The sequence below is a fragment of the Spinacia oleracea genome, chromosome 1 (assembly GCF_020520425.1).
Source record: "Spinacia oleracea cultivar Varoflay chromosome 1, BTI_SOV_V1, whole genome shotgun sequence".
NCBI classification, from domain to species: Eukaryota; Viridiplantae; Streptophyta; class Magnoliopsida; order Caryophyllales; family Amaranthaceae; genus Spinacia; species Spinacia oleracea.
In genome coordinates, this window is record NC_079487.1 from 55,457,538 (window position 1) to 55,479,324 (window position 21,787).

At 36.2% G+C, this 21,787-nt stretch overlaps 1 protein-coding gene across 3 annotated transcripts in view; it reads right to left on the minus strand.

Annotated features, from left to right (window-relative positions):
- Window positions 1-2,407: 2,407 nt before the first annotated feature.
- Window positions 2,408-21,787, minus strand: part of LOC110804440 (aquaporin NIP2-1) — a 48,177-nt gene continuing 28,797 nt past the window's right edge. Inside the window, exons 5-6 of one of the 3 annotated variants that reach the window (XR_008930237.1) lie at window positions 14,011-14,071; window positions 2,408-2,574 (exon numbers count right to left, since the gene is read on the minus strand). Coding sequence is in view for 2 of the 3 variants with exons in the window: in XM_056839925.1 (XP_056695903.1) it covers window positions 19,404-19,425 (22 nt within the window). In the remaining variant the exon portion in view is untranslated. Of the gene's footprint in view, window positions 2,575-14,010; window positions 14,072-18,033; window positions 18,199-19,364; window positions 19,426-21,787 lie in introns of those variants that run through there. The other 2 variants (XM_056839925.1, XM_056839951.1) reach the window with 2 other exon arrangements.

Here is a 21,787-nt window from a genome sequence, read left to right on the forward strand (position 1 = left end):
TAAAAAGGCACAAAGATGATTTCCTGGTCTATGGTGAAAATGATGAATTAATTGTTAAAGGATATACGGACGCAAGTTTCCAAACCGACAAGGATGATTTCAGATCACAGTCTGGGTTTGTCTTCTGCCTCAACGGAGGTGCAGTAAGTTGGAAAAGTGCTAAGCAAATCACCATTGCGGATTCTACAACTAAAGCGGAGTACATTGCTGCACATAAAGCAGCAAAGGAAGCTATTTGGCTAAGGAAGTTCATAGGTGAACTTGGTGTAGTCCCCTCCATTAAAGGACCAATAGCTCTATACTGTGACAATAACGGAGCTATTACACAGGCAAAAGAGCCAAGATACCACCAGAGAGTCAAGCATGTACTTCGTAGATTTCACCTTCTAAGAGAGTTCGTTGAAACAAAAGAAGTCGAGATAAGCAAGATTGGAACTGACGACAACATCTCTGATCCATTAACTAAACCGCTGCTGCAAGCGAAGCACAACTCGCACACTGCAGCTATGGAATCAAGCATGTTGGAGAATGGCTTTGATGTCCTTATTTAATGCTTTAAAGTTTTAGAGTTTAATACTTTGTAAAACGTTATTGGTTAACCATTCATATAAATGAATAGAATTTCATTTTCCATTTAATTTGTGGTTTATTAAATGATGAGTCCCTTCAATTTGACGATATATTCAAGATAGACTGTCAGGACCTGTCTTGTGACTAAGAAATGTCTATCAAGTGAACTTGAATGTCAAAAGTTGAAGATGGTCCCTGGTCGGAGTTTTCTATAAAGGTGGACGCATAGAAAACACTAGACGACTAGAATGCAAGATGACTGATGTTTCTTGAACTATGTGGACATGGCAATGTCGCAATCATTTGCATAGATTCTAACTTTGAGAAGACTAGTATCGGACAGACCTATGAAACTTTACTGTAAGAGATGAAAATCTGTCATAAGTAAATTTCATTAAAATTATTAGACACTAATCCTCAATACCTGAGTGATTTGAGATTACTTGTTTGAGAACTGGTTACTTTGACGTTGTCAACCGTCGCACCGTAAAAGGAGGCTATAACGGCAACGCTCGAGTAATCACCTATCAAACGAAGTCTAATCTCAAGATCGCAAGATTGGGATTGTCCTCCCATAAATCGGGATGAGATGCTGAAAGTTGTACAAGGCCACTCGGAGAGCTAGAAACTGTAAAATGCATGGTCGTGCTCAGATGAATTATAGGATATGATTATCTGTTTATTTGATCAGTTGAACTCTGAAACCGAGAAATACCTCTGGACATAATAAGGATGACAACTCTTACCTTATGTTCATGAGCAAGCATCAAGCAACAAAGGAATTAGGCAATGCACACTTGTCCCTAAGGACAAGTGGGAGACTGAAAGAAATAATGCCCTTGGTCCAAGTATGCATTCAATGATAAGTCTAATAAATGCGGTTCAGTATTAATTAATTATGCAAGTTAATAATTCAGTGAGATCAAGTGAGCTGTATGCCTAGCTAGAGGCCGCTTCAGTTCAAGTGGAATTAATAATATTAATCCACAGCTTACTCTTAACTGAACCCGTAGGGTCACACAAATAGCACGTGAACGGATCAAGTATTTAAGTGAATTAAATACTCCGTTTATGGATATCCGGAATCGACGGATCTCGGTTCCAGTGGGAGCTGAAATCGTCAAAAGGAAAATTATGAATACTCCGAAAACGATAATATTGCCGGAAACGGAAATATGGATCGTATCGGAAATTTAAATATTATCCAAGTCGTAGATGTTGCCGAAAACGGAAACATGGTGCGTATCGGAAAATATTATCGGAAATGGAAATATTGTCGGAATCGGAAATATTGCCGGAAACGGAAATATTGCCGGGATCGGAAATATTATCGGAATTAGAAATAAATTCCGGAATCGGAAATATTAAATATTTGTTCGAAACGGAAATTAATTCCGGAATCGAAAATATTAAATATTGTTCGAATCGGAAATGAATTCCGGAATCGAAAAACGAATCGGAAGCGCGACGTACGAAATAAACATCGGACGAGCTTGCTAGACGCAAGGCCCAGCACAAAGCTAGGCCCGCGCCTAGCAAAGCCCGCGCAGCAACAGCCCAGCCCGCGCCGAGCAAGGCAGTCCCATCCAAGCACCAAGGCAAGGCCAGGCCCAGGCAAGGCAGTAGGCTGGCAGCGCCCTTGCATGGGCCGCGTGTGTAACACCCTAATAATTCCTTGCTTTTATAAAACCATTTTCCAACTTAAAATAAAGGAATTACTAAAGCATTACCGCCACCGTGATAACGGTTAAGGCTATTACCAGAATTACGCAGCGGAATTAAATGTCAACTAACTTTTAAAAACCATAATTAATAAAATATCGAGGCCTCCTACAATTTGGAACCATAATGGCCCAAAACCCAAAGTCTAAGAAATTCAAACATTTCAAACATAATTAAAATATTAAAGAAAATAGTTTCAAAGGACGAAAACATGCAACTCTCTCAATCATCCCAAGCCACATGATTTCGATCGTACTTGATCTACCAACCTGCTATATTATTCTACTCCCCAACAATGCAAGTGCAATTGATGGATCATCATAGGGTCATTAAGGCAAAGGCCATGACCGGAAACACACAAAGCACGTAGTCAGCAAAAGCTGAGTACTTACAAGCATAGAGTAATGAAACTAAAGCATGCATCACTCACTAAATACTAATCGACATGAAAAAGCCATATAATAACACATCAAACAATCATGAGATACAAGACTCGACTCTTGACTCGACTCTTGACTCACAATTTAATTAGAATAAGCTTCGAACGGGCCAAAAGAATAATCCACAAAGGGAAAAGGTGATGGGAGCCAACCAAACACCAAATATAATAATAATAAAATCGGGCCATACCGACGGAATTCCTGCGCATAATATAAATGAAACAACGTCTTGTATCATTAGTAGGAGTACGAGCTTTCCGGCAAGACTTCCCCCATTGTTCATACTCAAGGTATATACGTTCCAAGAGTTTTGAAGCTTGTTCCGGTTGCACTTTACGTTTATTAATATTTTAATAAAGGCGAACTCAAGACTCGACAACATGCATGAAGGAAATAATGCCCTTGGTCCAAGTATGCATTCAATGTTAAGTCTAATAAATGCGGTTCAGTATTAATTAACAAGTTAATAATTCAGTGAGATCAAGTGAGCTGAATGCCTAGCTAGAGGCCGCTTCAGTTCAAGTGGAATTAATGATATTAATCCACAGCTTACTCTTGACTGAACCCGTAGGGTCACACAAATAGTACGTAAACGGATCAAGTATTTAATGGCATTAAATACTCCATCTATGGATATTCGGAATCGACGGATCTTGGTTTCAGTGGGAGCTGAGATTGTCACATGCAAGAAATGAATACTTCGGAAACGATGATATTGCCGGAAACGGAAATATGGATCGTATCGGAAATATAAATATTATCCAAGTCGTAGATGTTGCCGGAAACGGAAACATGGTACGTATCGGAAAATATTATCGGAAATGGAAATATTGCCAGAATCGGAAATATTGCCGGAAACGGAAATATGTCAGAATCGGAAATATTATCGGAATCGGAAAATAATTCCGGAAACGGAAATATTAAATATTTGTTCGAAACGGAAATTGATTCCGGAATCGGAAATATTAAATATTGTTCGTATCGGAAATGAATTCCGGAATCGGGAATTTAATCGGAAGCGTATCGTACGAATTAGCATCGGACGAGGCCCGCTAGACGAAGGCCCAGCACGAAGCCAGGCCGTCGCCCAGCGAGCCAACGCGCACCATCGCACGCCAAGCCTCGACCAGGCCCAGCGCAAGGCCAGGCCCAGCCAAGGCCTTGGGCGCGCCCGCGAGAGCACAGCAGTGGGCCGAGCGCTGTGCGCCTAGCGTGGGCCGCAAGGCTTGCGCGGGTGTACGGTGCTCGTGCAATGCTTGTGCGGGAATCCTGAAGCAATCAGGATTCGAAGTGTGATTAAATCCTAAAACTATTAGATAATGATTATTTAATTAGAGTCCTGGTAGGGTTATAATTAAATAAATTAGTATCCTAATAGGATTCCAAAACCTTTTCCATAACTCTATAAATAGGTGCCTAGGGTCACATATTTTCATAGATTATTCAAGTATTCAAAGTGAGTTTTTGAGAGAAAAATTCAGTCACACATCTTGCTCAAAAGTGCCGAAAATTTATAGTACCTTAGGGGCGATTCTAGTTGGTCAATCTTAAGGCGGATCCGGACGTGCTGTGGACTATCTACGGAGGGACGACACTTGGAGTCCTAAAGACTTGTTCTTGTTCGGTTCGGGCGCAGCTAGGGAAGGCACGCAACAAAGAGTATGCATCTAAACTATGCTAAATGATTATGTGTAAATAATATGTATTCCTGGCTTAATGGTTGTTTCCGCATGATTTATGAATTGTCATATGTATCATAACCTAACAGTGGTATCACGAGCCTCTTATTATTTTCATAATCTAAATTGCATGAACATGGTTAAATATTACAAATTTGCAAGAATTAAAAGGGGTGATTAATTTTCGTAATTGTTAATTAATTGCAAATTGCGTTTATTTAATTATACGTACGCAGTTTTTCGGCAGTTTCTTCGTTACTCATCCAAATCGAGTGATTTTTGTGTCAATTCCGCATGTAAAAGGCATTCTAAAATTTTGACAAAAATATTATTTTTCTGCCGAACCCAGAATTCTCAAATTCGAAGTCTAACTATGACTTTTCGAAGGTTTTAGTTTTTCGAATGCAAAATTTCGTAAATTTAAGATGTTAAATTAAATATTTGCGATTCTTGCTGATAAATCTTGAATTTTTGATTGACCTACTGTATATGTTTAACAAGTTTGAATGCCTAGCCTTGTTAATTATGCAATCTAATTTGTAATTATGATTAATTAGTTGAAAATTAGAATAATTTAGAATTAATTTGATTTTCATAATTAATTATAATTTAATTAGATACCTATGATTAAAAACCACCATAAAAATTGTAAATTTATGTTAATTTTTAAATTTTTATGACCTAGGCTTGAATCCATGATAATCGGAAATCAATTTAATAATAAATTTTCGATTTTTCGCCCTAAAATTATGAAATTAATATTATTTATTAATTTGTCATCAATTTTAAATATAAATTTTAAAATTTTATGCGATTCGTTCATATAACTTGCACGCACAAAGCAATGGACGCTTCGTGTTACCCTTAAGGGGTGTTGTATAGTGCGGGCATGCGACGACGAGCAAGGGAGCTCGTCGCCCATGCGGCACGAATGCAATGAGCAAGGGCATGGTGCACGAGCACAAGGCAGCAGCCCTACCTTGTGTCGTGGGCCACGAGCTATGGACGAATGGGCATGGGCGAAGGCAAGGCACGGCAGTCGTGTGTGGGCAGCAAGCGAGCTGCGCCACAACACGCACTGCCTCGCGCGCAGCGAGCGCAAGCTCGCGTGCCACGAGCGCTGCGCCCAGCGTCGATCGCGCGCAGCGAGCAATTGCTCGCGCACAGCGAGCGATGGCTCGCGTGAATCGAGCGCTGGAGCGCGCGCAGCAAGCGCTGGCGAGCGCGCACAGCGAGCGATGGCTCGCGTGCATCGAGCGCTGGCGCGCGCGCAGCGAGCACCAACTTGTGCGATGGCTTGCGATGGGTAGATGCAGCAGCTATGCGACGAGCGCATGGGCTGCGCGCACATGGCCAGCGATGGCTGTGTGCGTGTGGCCCATGGGCGTGCGATGCGTAGGGTGTTTGCGTTGCGATTAGATCGTTTTGAATGTTTAATTTGAAATTTTCAGTTCACGTAATTTTAATTAATTTTAAAATTAATAATTTAAATTATTTTCTTGGATTTTAATTTTGAATATTGTAATTATAATAAATTTTATTTATTCTAATTATTTTACTAAAATTAAAATCATGAATTAATTTAAAATTCGACTGAAATCAAATTAAAATTTTTGGATTCAATTATAAATTTATATGGGCTTTAAATTTTAATTAAATTTTTATGTTTCCGGTTAGACTTGAAATACATTTTTATGTTTAAAATTAGTAAAGTATATGAATTTATTGGTTTAAGTGGGAGCGCTTTTAGTCATAAACTCTTGATTAGGTCTACGAATCCTTAAGGTTAAAATAACTTGATTAGAATTAATAAGGACTGAATAATTGGTAGATTATTGGTGCCCTTGATTAATTGCTGCAAATGTTTACGTGATGCATAATGTGTTTTACTAACCAGCTATGTGGGCCATTCATGATAATGAATGGGTGAATGGTATATATTGTATATGTACTGTTTTGCAGGTTATGAAGTGACTAGTATGGCCCAAATAGGATAGAAAATATGGTCTGCGTACCATTAATTTGAATGTAATTGGTCTAAAGTACCAAAGTCGTTTTTCAATTCAAATATGGTCTGCGTACCATCAAATAGTTGTAATTAGTTTTAATTATAGCTTATCCTATTTGAAGAAAATGGTGCCTCCCACGGAGATTTTCAAGACGGACTTTGAAGTTAAAGCTTCAAGATGAAGTCGGGCCATACTAGATCACATTTATCTTATGCATGCTTTAAGTTATTTATTGTTTTAAATATGTCTTAATTATGCATGAGATCGCGGCTTGATTATGTTGCATGATTAAGGATTTTAGTTCACTTAAAATCTAACCAACATAGTAAGAGCCTTAAGTTCCAAACTTAAAAATTGAGTTAAAAGGTGCCATGCCAAAATATACACTTGCTTGGATATCCTTTACATCAATCTAGTAATTTCGCTCAGCGAGGTGTTACTTATTGGTCCTAAAGGGGCAAGGTACACAAATAATTGTGAGTACATGTTAGTTTTGGTGAAACTCAACGATATAAGTAAGGAGTCCTTTTATGTCGTGGCAAAATCAATAGGTTTTCCTAATAAGTTCTTAGACGTACCTATCAACCAAGAGTAGTTTCTAGACTATTAGCAAAAGGCTTTTGCTTACCTAAAATGTTTTAGAATTGAGTCGACAAACTGTGCTTAATTCTTCAATGGTTTTAGGGTCTTGGAATCATTTTATTCACACCTGCCGGGACAATAAATTCGAATAAAATGCTAATAACTTGTTGAAATTGCATGATTGCTTTAATTTTCAAGTTATTACTCATGATAAATGTTTAGACTTTGCATGCTTCAATGTATGTTTTAATTATTGTTTATAATTAAATATCTTGCACTGCAGTAAATCCTTTTAGAAAGGTAACAGTAAATTTCCTCGATTGGTAGTGAATCCAAGAACGATTCACGGAAATGAGAGAAAGTGAGCAATTTAAAATGTACGTTTCTTATAGCGACTTTTATGGTTGTTTTCGAATATCAAAATCGAATGGCAGACCAATTGGTGCTTGTGAATTCAAAATACAATGTAGTTTTGAGATCATAAAGCATTGAGTTTAATACGCTCAGCTTTACCAATGGTTAAACAACCTAATATCTTTGTCCATTTAATTCTCGAATGAGTCTAGTCCCTAGACATTCGAATAGATAGATGCTTAGAGAACTTTAGAAGCTTCTGGTAAGATCATCCAGTTGAAACTTAATATTCAACATAAATTAAATGGTAAGAACCTTGTTGGGGTGACATTGGACATGTCTAACAAAGTATAAAAGTCAACACTAAAGAATTCAATTCTTAAGACTATAAGAAAGGGTACAAGAAATAGGAAAACGAGGAACAAATGAAAGGAATTTACGATTCCGTTTCTACCTATAAGTTTATGTTTAAAGAGAAGTGACCTAGCAATCTAACTTCCTTGGTATCATATACCGCTTGAGGTTCTTACTTCGGTAATAACTCAAACAATGGAAGCTAGGCTACACTAATGACCTACAAGTGGGAAATGAAGCATGGCAATGCTACATTAGTTGTAGGGTCATCTAGTTTGTTTTAAGTCCTTTCAAGGCTGGAACTTAATGGCTATTTTGTTCCATAATCAGCATACCTAAATTTCTGTTTTCAAACACAGAAAGACTCACATTCAAGAAAAACAAAAACAATGTTTGTTTGTTTATTTGAATGAAATGGTCAATTACAGGTTGAGTCAATATGCTTGATTAAAACAAACAACTCTTTAAAGAACTTTACTAGGTTCAAATCAACCCCTTGATTTGAGTTCCACTAATCTTTGGCATTGTTGCTTAGACCATATCAACAAATTAACATTCAAAAGCTCTATTTTGATGGACTTTTGAAAGTTCATTGATTTCTAGATCAATTTAAGACGACTAGTCTTACTTGTTGAAAGTAACAAAAAATATGAACTATTGTTAGAACGCCTAGACAATAGAGTTCAAAGCTAAAGAAAGGTTTTATGACTTTATTATTTCACACAGATTTGAGTGAATATAGGTTTATTTACTCAATGTGATATAACTTTGAATCTGTTTGGCTAGTTCAAAAATTCAGAAGTATAAATCCCACTTGGTAAGAAATCACAAAGATCTAGGTTAGATCATGTTGATGATTACTTAAATCAAGAATGATCATCAATGATTGTTAGTAAAATTCACAATCTAGCTCCATAAGATATGGCATATCTAAATTGGAATGATCGAAGTCAATTAGTACTTGATTCGATCAATGATGGATCATAAAGACTTTTCCTTTAATTTCTAAAACAAAATGCTCAACTACCACCAAACTAAACTAAATTCGTCAAAGCTATAGAAAAGAAATTTCAGAATATCTTTTCGATAATATATATCTAGAGAGTTGCTAAACTCAGTGGGAGCTTAGTGTTTGTTATTCAACAAACTAAGGCCCAAGTCTAGATATATGTTTCATTGTGATTTATTCAAATGAGACACAAGGGTATTGTTTCTACCACGAATTTTTGAGAACATAATGTTTGTTTGCTCGAAATAATGTCCTTTTAGAGATTCGTTTCCAAAATGACAAGTGGGAGAAAATAGACCTCGAAAGTCTTCGAGGCGAAAAACAAACATAAACGGACATTCCGGAGGCTTTTCAAAGTGCTTCAGAAAAACCGAACTTATTCTTTAAGGACTTTAGAAGTGGCTTTAAAGAATAGACTTCTCTTAGAAGACTTTACAAGTGCTTCAAGGAGAACAGAATATTCAAAGGACTTTCAAGTGGCTATTGATATTCTATTGTTTGATGTTCTATACCCAAGTAGGCATAGAGTTCAAGTCACTAAAACTATGAGATTCTTCTATTAAATAGTGAAGAATCATGGAGTTCAGGTCACTGAAGCTATGCGATTCTTCTATTAGATAGTGAAGAAACCTACAACTTGCAGTCAAACTATTATCATGTAGATTAATGAGTTTGTGACCTGTAAGAAAGCTATGACGAAACCCAGATTCCCTAAAATGGTTAGAGGCAATATATAGACTCAAATGTTTTAAATGGTTAGAGGCCATAAAACATACTCAATGTTTTGATGACAAAATTGAAATTTTGTTGATTTGCAAGAATAGTTTCACACCTATTGGTGGCAAGTTTGTTTTAAAGGATAAAAACCATCAAACATTGAATTGTGTTCACACACAAAGCTAGATTAGTTGCTAAAATTTACAAGCAAATTCACGGTGTGGATTGTGTTGAAACCTCATGCATAATCGTAATGCTCAAGTCTATATTCAAGCAATGATTGCATATTGGTACATATAGCAATTGGATGACAAAACGTATTCCTCAATCAAATGTTGGATAAACTATGTACATGGTATGTCATAGGATTTGTGGATCCAAATAAATGCTTGAAAAGGAATGCTAACTTATGAAATCTAAGTACAGATTTAAGCAAACAATTGGGAATTGGAACTGTATTTTAGTGAAGCTAATAAGCATTTTAGTTTCATAAAATATACATGATTCTTATAGATATATAAGAAGTTTAGTGGGAGTACGTAAAACTTATTTGGTCCTATGTGTATCACACATATCTCTCTATTGTGAAATAACATTCAAATGCTAATGACTTAGGTTTGAAATTATTCATCAATGATGGACCAAGGCGAAACTTAGTACATACTGGGTATTAAGATCTATTTACAAAGATCTTATGATATTGTTAGTAATGGCATTTACTAAATCAAACACGAAAGACTCCATTGGAGATATTCGATCCATATGAATAAATCTAAGTAATGAATGTTTGAACTAAGTATAAGCATTTACTAAGTTAAACATCAAAGAATCTAATGAGATTCTTCACCTATATTATATGTCAAAGAATTTAGTTGGATTCAGTATCTATTGTAACTGAATGAGCTAAAGTTACATGACTAGAATTCAATTGGGAATTATTCTGCAAAAGAATTTATCATGTATATAATATAATATGAGGATCGCCAAAAACGTATCGTATGACTTTAGGCATGACGAACATATACCAATATCTATTGATCTAAGTGAAGATCAACTAGATTGAGATCAAGAATACTTATGGTGCTTGAAAAGGTACATAGGAATAGTTCTTGATTCAAGGAAATAAAGATATGCTAAATATTGATGCTACACGCATAAACACTGGCAAAGGATCAAGCAAGACCCTTTGGAGTTAACCATTGATAAGGACGAGCTATAGAGCATCGTGTTTTGAAAATGGCAACATGGGTTGGAGACCATGAGTTGTTGCGTGGGAAATTAAAATAATAATTTCTATGTTCTAAGATATAGTTGGAGAGTCTTCCACATATCTATGAACTGCTTGGATAGGTAAATCCAAACAAAGCATCACTAGCAACCTATACAATTGAAGTAAAAGTAATTATTGCCTAAAAAGCAATAAAACAGGGTTGTTTAAAGTTCTTCACTGAACTTGGGTAGATCACCTATCTGCTGGCTTGATGGTTCTTTATTGAAAAATGCGTAGAACCACTCTTGAAGCAAGAAAAACGTCTGCTAACTTGATGGTTCTTCATTGCAAGATGAGTAAAACCACCATCGAAGTAAGAAAGACTAGATCACATAATAAACAAACTCGAAAAGATCTTATCATCATATCTCGAAGAACATTCGATGAAAAGGATATTAAGATTGGCAAAGCATGATAACTAAACCTATGCAACAAGTGAGAAACAACACTCACATTGTAGCACTGGAAATCAAGCATAGCTTTGAATTCCATGAAATGTTTTAAAGATGGGTTAGAGGCCCATGGTTGTAAAACATTGGGGTTGAACATTTATCATATATGAAATGTATTTTCATATTCCATTTAATCTTGGTTTAGTATTAAATGATGAGTCCCTTCAAATTTGACGAAATATTCAAGATAGACTGTCAGGACCAGTCCTGTGACTAAGAAATGTCTATCAAGTGAACTTGAATGTCAAAGGTTGAAAATGGTCCCTAGTCGGAGTTTTCTATAAAATTGGACGAATAGAAAACGTTAGACGACTAGAATGCAAGATGACTAGTAGTTCTGTTTCTTGAACTATGTGGACATGGCAATGTCATAATCATTTGCATAGATACTTACTTTGGGAAGACTAGTATCGGACAAGACCTATGAAACTTTACTGTAAGAGATGAAAATCTGTCATAAGTAAATTTCATTAAAATTATTAGACACTAAATCCTCAATACCTGAGTGATTTGAGATTACTTGTTTGAGAACTGGTTGCTTTGACGTTGACCAACCGTCGCACCGTAAAAGGAGGCTATAAAGGCAACGCTCAGGTAATCACCTATCAAACGAAGTCTAATCTCAAGATCACAAGATTGGGATTGTCCTCCCATAAATCGGGATGAGATGCTTAAAAGTTGTACAAGGCCACTCGGAGAGCTAGAAACTGTGAAATGCATGGCCGTGCTCGGATGAATCATAGGCTATGATTATCTGTTTATTTGATCAGTTGAACTCTGAAACCGAGGAACACCTCTGGACATAATAAGGATGACAACTCTTACCTTATGTTCAAGAGCAAGCATCGAGCGACAAAGGAATTAGGAAATGCACACTTGTCCCTAAGGACAAGTGGGAGACTGAAGGAAATAATGCCCTTGGTCCAAGTATGCATTCAATGTTAAGTCTAATAAATGCGGTTCAGTATTAATTAACAAGTTAATAATTCAGTGAGATCAAGTGAGCTGAATGCCTAGCTAGAGGCCGCTTCAGTTCAAGTGGAATTAATGATATTAATCCACAGCTTACTCTTGACTGAACCCGTAGGGTCACACAAATAGTACGTAAACGGATCAAGTATTTAATGGCATTAAATACTCCATCTATGGATATTCGGAATCGACGGATCTTGGTTTCAGTGGGAGCTGAGATCGTCACAGGCAAGAAATGAATACTCCGGAAACGATGATATTGCCGGAAACGGAAATATGGATCGTATCGGAAATATAAATATTATCCAAGTCGTAGATGTTGCAGGAAACGGAAACATGGTACGTATCGGAAAATATTATCGGAAATGGAAATATTGCCAGAATCGGAAATATTGCCGGAAACGGAAATATTGTCAGAATCGGAAATATTATCGGAATCGGAAAATAATTCCGGAAACGGAAATATTAAATATTTATTCGAAACGGAAATTGATTCCGGAATCGGAAATATTAAATATTGTTCGTATCGGAAATGAATTCCGGAATCGGGAATTTAATCGGAAGCGTATCGTACGAATTAGCATCGGACGAGGCCCACTAGACGAAGGCCCAGCACGAAGCCAGGCCGTCGCCCAGCGAGCCAACGCGCACCATCGCACGCCAAGCCTCGACCAGGCCCAGCGCAAGGCCAGGCCCAGCCAAGGCCTTGGGCGCGCGCGCGAGAGCACAGCAGTGGGCCGAGCGCTGTGCGCCTAGCGTGGGCCGCAAGGCTTGCGCGGGTGTACGGTGCTCGTGCAATGCTTGTGCGGGAATCCTGAAGCAATCAGGATTCGAAGTGTGATTAAATCCTAAAACTATTAGATAATGATTATTTAATTAGAGTCCTGGTAGGGTTATAATTAAATAAATTAGTATCCTAATAGGATTCCAAAACCCTTTCCATAACTCTATAAATAGGTGCCTAGGGTCACATATTTTCATAGATTATTCAAGTATTCAAAGTGAGTTTTTGAGAGAAAAATTCAGTCACACATCTTGCTCAAAAGTGCCGAAAATTTATAGTACCTTAGGGGCGATTCTAGTTGGTCAATCTTAAGGCGGATCCGGACGTGCTGTGGACTATCTACGGAGGGACGACACTTGGAGTCCTAAAGACTTGTTCTTGTTCGGTTCGGGCGCAGCTAGGGAAGGCACGCAACAAAGAGTATGCATCTAAACTATGCTAAATGATTATGTGTAAATAATATGTATTCCTGGCTTAATGGTTGTTTCCGCATGATTTATGAATTGTCATATGTATCATAACCTAACAATGCATACATACAATTAATAAACGACAACCAAAACAATCTTATTTTAATGCTTTAAGACTTGTGATCAACCAAGCAAGACACTTGTGATATTACTACCATGTTCCTCCTCACCAAAGTGAGACTCCACATCATGCATATTAACATGAGGGTTGTGCCCTTGCACGACAAATCCTAATTCATTTCATACATAATATTCCCAACTTACATGTGCGGTGGCTTACGTGAGCTAACCCTTCACATGTGGTAAAATAAATAGTACAACGAGGTACAAATAAATGGCTCAAAGTATGCTAGACATCCCGTACAATAGCATACAAATAATTAATCCATCCTTGCATGTGAATTGAACCATACATGCATAAATATTGAACAACATGATTGACAATGAAATCCATACTCATAATAATTTCAACATGCTTGTTCAACAATTAATTCAATAAATCCAACATCACAAAACACATTCTCGTTCACCAAAATAAACATGATTTCACATAATGTAATTCACATCATCAACAATCATGTAATGTCATTGACAAAAAGGTGTGGTCGCCCTAGACTTGTACGTACCTTGGATACCTAAGCGTAGGGGCCACTTTGCAATAACGAGCACTCAACTAGAAATCACCTCCTATCATCAAAATAATGAAACTTAAATTATTTCCATGTTCATTAAATTTCCAGCAACTTTATAAAATTTAAAACTCCCTTTAGACTTTAGAATTCAATCGTTTTTCAATAATAAAGTCGTCTCAATTTGCAAAATCAATCCCTAGTACAAAAACATACTTTTTCCGCCTTTAAAATCAATAAAAATCAACACTTTAAACCTTTATTCAAATCTGAAAATATAATTGATTATCATAATTAAAATCATCACCTAATTATGCTAATCAATTGACTCATTAGGTCTAGGTTAAAACCCTAACTTGAAAATCCCAATAACACTAGTTTAATATCATAAAAATCCATGCTTTATTAAATAAACAAATCTGAAAATTCATCTTTTAATAATTAAAACAACCCTAATGAATCACAACACACAAATCCTCAAACCACGGTATTCATAACCGGTTCCCAGCATTTTAATTACTCAAAACAATATTAATATAATAATTTAAAATACGGAATTTAAATAGAATAGGTAAGGAAGAAGAGAATTATACCGATCCGGCCTATAGCACGGAACAACCACGAATTAATTGTGATTGGGCAAAAAAGAAATCGAATACGAACACACACACACACACACACACACACACACACACACACACACACACACACACAAACGTGCGTGTGCGCAGCAAGGGCGACGAGCGCGAGCGAGGAGAGGGGCACAGCAGGGTCGCGCGCGCGCGGGCTGGGCGCAGCGCGAGGGAGAGAGCGAGAAGATGCGAGGCACGCAGCAGCGTGCAGCACTGCTGGGCGCGGGACGAGAGAGGAAGAGAGGGAGTGTGCGAGCAACAAGGGGCGAGCAACACACGAGCAGCACACGAGGCACGACCGTGCTCGTGCTGTGCGTGCGGGCGGACCGAACCAAAGAGGAGAGAGAGAGGAGTGTTGGGCAAGAAATCAAAGAGGGGCTTTATGAATTTTTAGGGGTTTATTTAATGATGGGGAGTCCTATTTATAGGATCCCTAATCCCTTGATGGGCTAGGCTTAGGATATTTGAGTTGGGCTTAGGAATTAAATGAATTGGGCTAGCTTAGGATTTAAATTAAACCGTTTGGATTGGGCTTGATTAATAAAACAAACTGGACTTTTTATTTAAAACCCGAAGCTTTTAAAAATCATTTGCAACTCATTTAATTTCCCGACTCAAGAATTAAATTCGTTTCGTAATTAATTAAAATAATAAATATTCTAATTAATTAAAATACATTAAATACATTTAAATATTATTTAAATGCTAATAAATCGTAAAATGCTTTATAAATATAATAAAATATATTTATAAATATTATAAAAATACGAGGTATTACAGCGTGCCAGCGTTGTTGGGCCACGTGCGCACAGCGCCCTTCGTGGGCTGCTTGTATGTGTGTGTTTTGTGTTCGTGCATGCCTCGAATCCTTAGATGCTTAGGATTTGTCTGGTTAGTTGTTTTCCTAAATCCACTAGAGTTAGTCGTTTAATTAAACACTAAAATAAAAAGTATTAATTTAAGTAGAATTCTAATTGAATTAGTAAATTGAATCCTAGTGGATATCTAAGTCCGATAATTCCTCCCTATAAACAGGTGATGCATAATCACAATTTATATAACATATTCATAAGTATTCATATAGTTTTAAGATTAAACTAAGCTTAATAATTTTCCAAATAATTAAGTTCGAATAACATAAAACCTTGAATCTAAGGCGGATGCGAACGTGATGTGGACTATCTACGGAGGGACGACACTTGGAGTCCGAAACTTGTTCTTGTTCGGTTCGGGAGCAGCTAAGGCACGCGTCACATGTATGTATCCTAAATTATGCTAATTGACTATGTGGCAATTAATTTGGATTCCCGACTTTATGGTTTTTTCGCATGAAATATATGTTTTATATTTGTCATAACCTAACAAAGACAAGTTCGGCTCTAAGCAGAATTTGTCCAAAATAGTACCTATGATGATAGTAGACCTGGTCCAGTTGCTTGGACTAATCTTTGTGAGTAAAAAACACAAGGGGGGCTAGGGTTTAGGAACCTTGCTATTTTGAATCAAGCAGCAGTGGGAAAACTGGCATGGGCCATTGCTCAGAAGGAAGATAATTTGTGGGTCAAACGGGTTCATGCAGTCTATATTAAACAAAAAGATTGGTTGGTGTACATGCCCTCTGTAGCTGCAAGTGGGGCTATTAAGTACATCTGTAAAGTCAAACTGGATTGCACCAACAGACTCCACTCTGACACTTGGTTAAGATCTCCTAAGTACTCTATTGGTGACATGTACAAGCAACTTTGTGAGCAAAAAGCTAAGACCAACTGGTCCCATTTTGTTTGGAACAGGTTTACAACTCCCAAACACATGATCATATTGTGGTTGGCCCTGCAATACAGATTAAAAACCAAAGCTAGATTATACCCCTATGGGGTTACTGGTGATGACCTGTGTGCTCTATGTGGTTTGCATCCAGAAACAAGCTCTCACCTGTTCTTTTCTTGCCACTAAAGTACTTAATGCTGCAGGGAAGTTCTCCAGTGGTTGGGTTTTACTACACACAGAACAAATCTGTTCATGCTACTTAAGTGGATTTACAGATACTGTAATGGTTAATTCAGGAAAAAAAATTCTTATGCAATTGTTGCTGGAGTGGTGTATCAGGTCTGGAAAGCAAGGAACTCAGCTACTTAGGATTCTTTGGTTCCTTCTCTGGATAGTAGCATCAGTTGTATTCAGCTTGGCATTAGGCATAGGATTAAGAGTATCCTAGGTCAGAAAGTGAGTACTAGAGATAGGGAGTGGTTGTATTCCCTTTAATAGTGTTGGTCTGTTTCTCTTATGAGCTTTGTTCTGCCTGCTTTGGTGGAGGGGGTCCTTCCTAGAAGGTTTGTCTCCCCTTAGCATGGCTTAGTTTGTAATAGGTGTTGATTAATCTATAAAACTCTTTCTTACTTGTCAAAAAAAAAGCATGATCAAAGCGTAAACATATTCACGTGACAAACACTTAGCACATAAATTTAATTAAATGCATACTTAATCTAAATATGCCCTTCTTAATCTACCCTTTCCTCATTTAAAGAAAATAATAATTTTCGAAAATAATTGAGAAATAACTCCTAAATAATCGAAATTATTCGAATTAAAATCAAAAATTATTATTGAATAATCGAATGATTAAAAATTAATTAAATTCGAATTTAAATGATACTTTTCCGAATTTAAATAAATAAAACTTTTCGGAAAATAAATTCGTAAAGAAATTTGAATTAAAATCCGAAATTAGATTGAAAGTTCTAATTTGAAATTAAATAAATGTTTTAATAATTAGGATTTCAACTTGATTTCTAATAAATTCAAACACTTGGTATTTGACTTTTCAAAATATTGAGTACTCGAAAATATTGTAGAATCACTCAAATATTATGAATTACTATCAAGTAGCCATTTTAAATTGTAGCTTAAGGAATTACCACTTTGTAGTATCACTTATCACAAAGTAACCTTAGACTTCTTAGTACCACTTTGACCTAAAACATCTGATAACCACTTTGTATTATTAATTACTACAAAATAGCTTTAAGGCTTATGAATGCCACTTTACTACAAGATAAGATTTAAACTAAGCTCGTGATTACCATTTTGTAGTATTGGTTACTGCAAAGTAGGACTTGAACTTGAGCTCTAGTATACCATTTTGTGGTATTAACTTACTACAGAATAGCACAGATTAGAGTTATGCTCTGCAATACCACTTTGTAACACCCTAATAATTCCTTACTATAAATAAACTCAATTCTAACTTAATAATAAGGAACTACTAAAATATTACCGCCACCGTGGAAAGGGTTAAGGCTATTTATCCAAGTTACGTAGCGGAATAAAATAATATTTTAAAATAACCAAAGATAATTAATGGTTTCCATACAAGTTGGAACCATCTCGGCCCAAACCAACCCTTAAAACCAAATCCATTAACTAATTAAAACATAGTTTATGAATATGAAATAAATAGAGTTTGAAATAATGCACGGGAAAAGAAACTCGCTCAACCATCCCCATGCAAGATGACTTCTCTTACTAATCAACTCTACCAACCTGTTATCAAATTCTACTCCCCAACAACGCGAATGCAATGGAAGCATCATCATAGGGTCATTAACCGTAGGCCATGTCCAACACAAAGCACGTATCAGCAAAAGCTGAGTACAAACAAGCTAGAATGAAATCTTATGCTAACATGCTTCACTCCAACAATAATTAAATTACATGCAAAGCCAGTCAATAACAATTGATCATGCAGACAAGACTCGACTCTTGACTTGACTCCTGACTTGCAGATTAATTAGAATAAGCTTCGAACGGGCCTAAAAATGTCCAAAGGACAGGTGTTGGGAGCTAACCACACACCTAAAATAATAAAAGTTGTCAGGCCATACCAACGGAATTCCAGCGCATAAAAAGATTGAAACAACGTCTTGTATCATTCATAGGAGTCAAGTTTTACGTCCAAGACTCCCCCCATGTTCATACTCAAGGTATATACGTTCCAAGAGTTTTGAAGCTTGTTCGGGTTGCACTTTAAGTTTATTAATATTTTATTCACAAAGCCGACTCAAGACACGGTCAAGCAAGGCATTTAATAAACGGACAACCAAACAAGACTCCCTTTTTACTTCATTAGGACTTGTGATCAATCAATCAAGACGCTAGTGAATTGGTTCCTTACTTGTTGAGTAATCCACGACATGCACATTAAGATGCGGGTTGTGCACTAGGCACGAATGAATCCTTACTCCAATTGACTCAAAAGTCTACCCTACATATGCGATGGCTAACAAGAGCTATCCCTTCATATGTGGTAAATAACAATAGTACGACTAGGCACAATAACTTAGCTCAAAACATGCTAGACATTACGTACAATAGTATAAACCCTTTCTTGCATGTGAATAAATCATACATGCATAACCATACTTGGACAACATGCCTGTTATTCAAATTCAACAAACATAAACCAATCATAACATGTTTGCTTACTTTAATTCAACAAACATAAACCAATCACATCATGTTTGCTTACTTCAATTTAAAAAACATAAACCAATCATAACATGCTTGCTTACTTCAATTCAACAAACATAAACAATGCCCTTAACATGCTTGTTCACTCAATCAAACATGAATCCATACATAGTCCAAATACATGAATCGCAATATAAAATCATCACATGAATCATCATGGAATTAAGGTGGTCACCCTAGACTTGCACGTACCTTGAAGTTCTAAGAGTTGGGGCTACTTTGAAATTCAAGTTAATTCTCTAGAAATCTCCTCCTATCATTAAAATAATGTAATTCAATTATTATCCATGTTCATTGAATTTACAGCAACTTTATTTAATTTTGAAACACGTGAATTAATTAGAAATTAATCGTTAATCGATAAAATAATAGTTCTAATTAATCCCTTAAAACCCTAGCATGAAATTTGGTTAATTTCACGCTTAAAACCATTAAAAATTGACACTTTATGTCTTAAACCAATCTGAAAATTACAATTAAGATTATCATAATTAAAATTTTCATCTAATTATGCTAATCAATTAGCCATAAGGTTTAGGGAAAAACCCTAACTTTAAATCATCATTAAAATCATTAAAAATCCATCAAGATTGAAACTTTATCTCATAATCAAATTTGAAAATTACAATTCTCCAATCAAAAATAATCCTCAACATTCTAATCATCACAATCCCAAACTTTGGTGTTCATAACCAATTCCAAATATATAATTAATCACAATCCATCAACAAAATATAATAAAGATTGAAACTTTAATCCTAGAGAAGGCTCGGAAGAAGAGAATTATACATAACCGGCCTAATAGCACGGTACGACTACGAAATACGTAACTGGGCGCAAATGGGCAAGCAAATGAGAATGATGAGAGTGCACGAGCAAGCAACAAGATTGCGGGTTGCTGGGCGTGTGCGGGGTGGTGCGCTGCTGGGCAGCAGGGGTGCTGCGAGCGAGGAGAGCGCTAGGCGCGGGGAGAAAGCGAGAGTCGTGTGCGAGGGGCTGCACACATGCATACACACTGCACGCGACATCAACAGCGTCCGAGCGGGCAACTCGAGCTGGGCAGCGCACCGAAGGAAAGAAAAGAGGAAACGAAAGAGAACAAGAAAGAGAGAAAAGAAAACTTGGGAGAGAAGTAAATAGAGAGAGAAAGAATTCTTTAATTTGTGAGGAGAAATGAGGATGCTCATGGGTTTTTATAGTGTGGAAATACTTGGGGATCAAGGCTAAGGAAGTTTCCTAGAACCTTAGTTAACCTTGGTTGAGTTCCTTTAATCAAAGTGATGAGTCATTAAGGATAAGATCAAGGAATCTTATTAAATTTCCTACACTTTCCCATAATTGGAGTTTGGGATTTTGTTTTGGGCTTTGAGGTATGTTTCTTGGATTCTAATTTCAAAACCCGAATAACTATTCAACTTGAAAACTAAATTAATTAAAATAATAAATGCTTTTAATTAATTAAATACATTTAAGTAGCTTATTTAAATGCGATTTAAATTCACAAAATCCCATGCAAAATGCTTAATAAATATAATAAAATATATTTATATTTACTTCAAAAATACGAGGTATTACAATAAAGTTTCATAACTACAATCATATATTTAATATTCATAATAAAGTGATATGAACATCAAAATCTCATAAAATGAACAATAACCTATATATTAACGTTTTGAAAAATCTTCATCTGAACATAAAAAATTTCTAGATCCAATTTTTGAAGAAATTTTGCAAGAAAATGGAGATTCAACCAGAAAGTTTCTAAATCACATAAAAATTGATGTGCGCGCAAATGTAGAACATAAAAGGAAAAATCTACCGAGTTATCAAAAACATGTTTCTAATCAACATATAAATCCAGCCAAAAACCACGAAGAAATAATAAAACTAACAGTAAAAAAAGGAGAAAAGAGGTCTACAACTATTGGCAACGACTTCATTGTCGTGAAGGATAAGGCAAGCATAAACGCAAGCGGATTCTCCGATCGACATTGTTACTCGAGATTTGAAAAAAAGCACGTACAAATGAGGAGAGCATCACTTTTGGGGAGGGAGAAAGTAAGGAGATAGAAACTTTGAAGAGAGAGAAAAAACAACAATGAGAGATTTATGATTTTTGAAAAATTTATATGCAATTTTCTTTAAAGAAAGCACGTGCCTTTTTAGCTTCTTTATTTTCTTTGTTGAGGGGGTACACCAATAGATGGCTATACCAGGGTGGTATAGCCATCTATTGGTGTACCCCCTCCACAAAGAAAATATTACTAATGCTAGATTATAGAGATAAAAGACGAAGAGCATAAAAGAGAAAATGAACCAATATATTACTCATTAGAGAGAAAATATTGGTTAATGAGAAAATGAACCAATAATTTAAACCAAAGAAAATGAGTAATATATTGGTTAATTTGGTTTAAATTATTAAATTAGTGTTAGATTAGAGAGATTCTAAATTACTAATGCTATTTTAGAGAAAGTGGCAAAAGTTTTGTTACCAATGAGAAATTGAAAAAGTATAATGCTACCATAGAGAATTTTCCATTGTTTTTTGCCACCAAAAAAACTAAAACATGTATTTCACCACCTGAAAAATAATTAAAACTTGTTTTTTA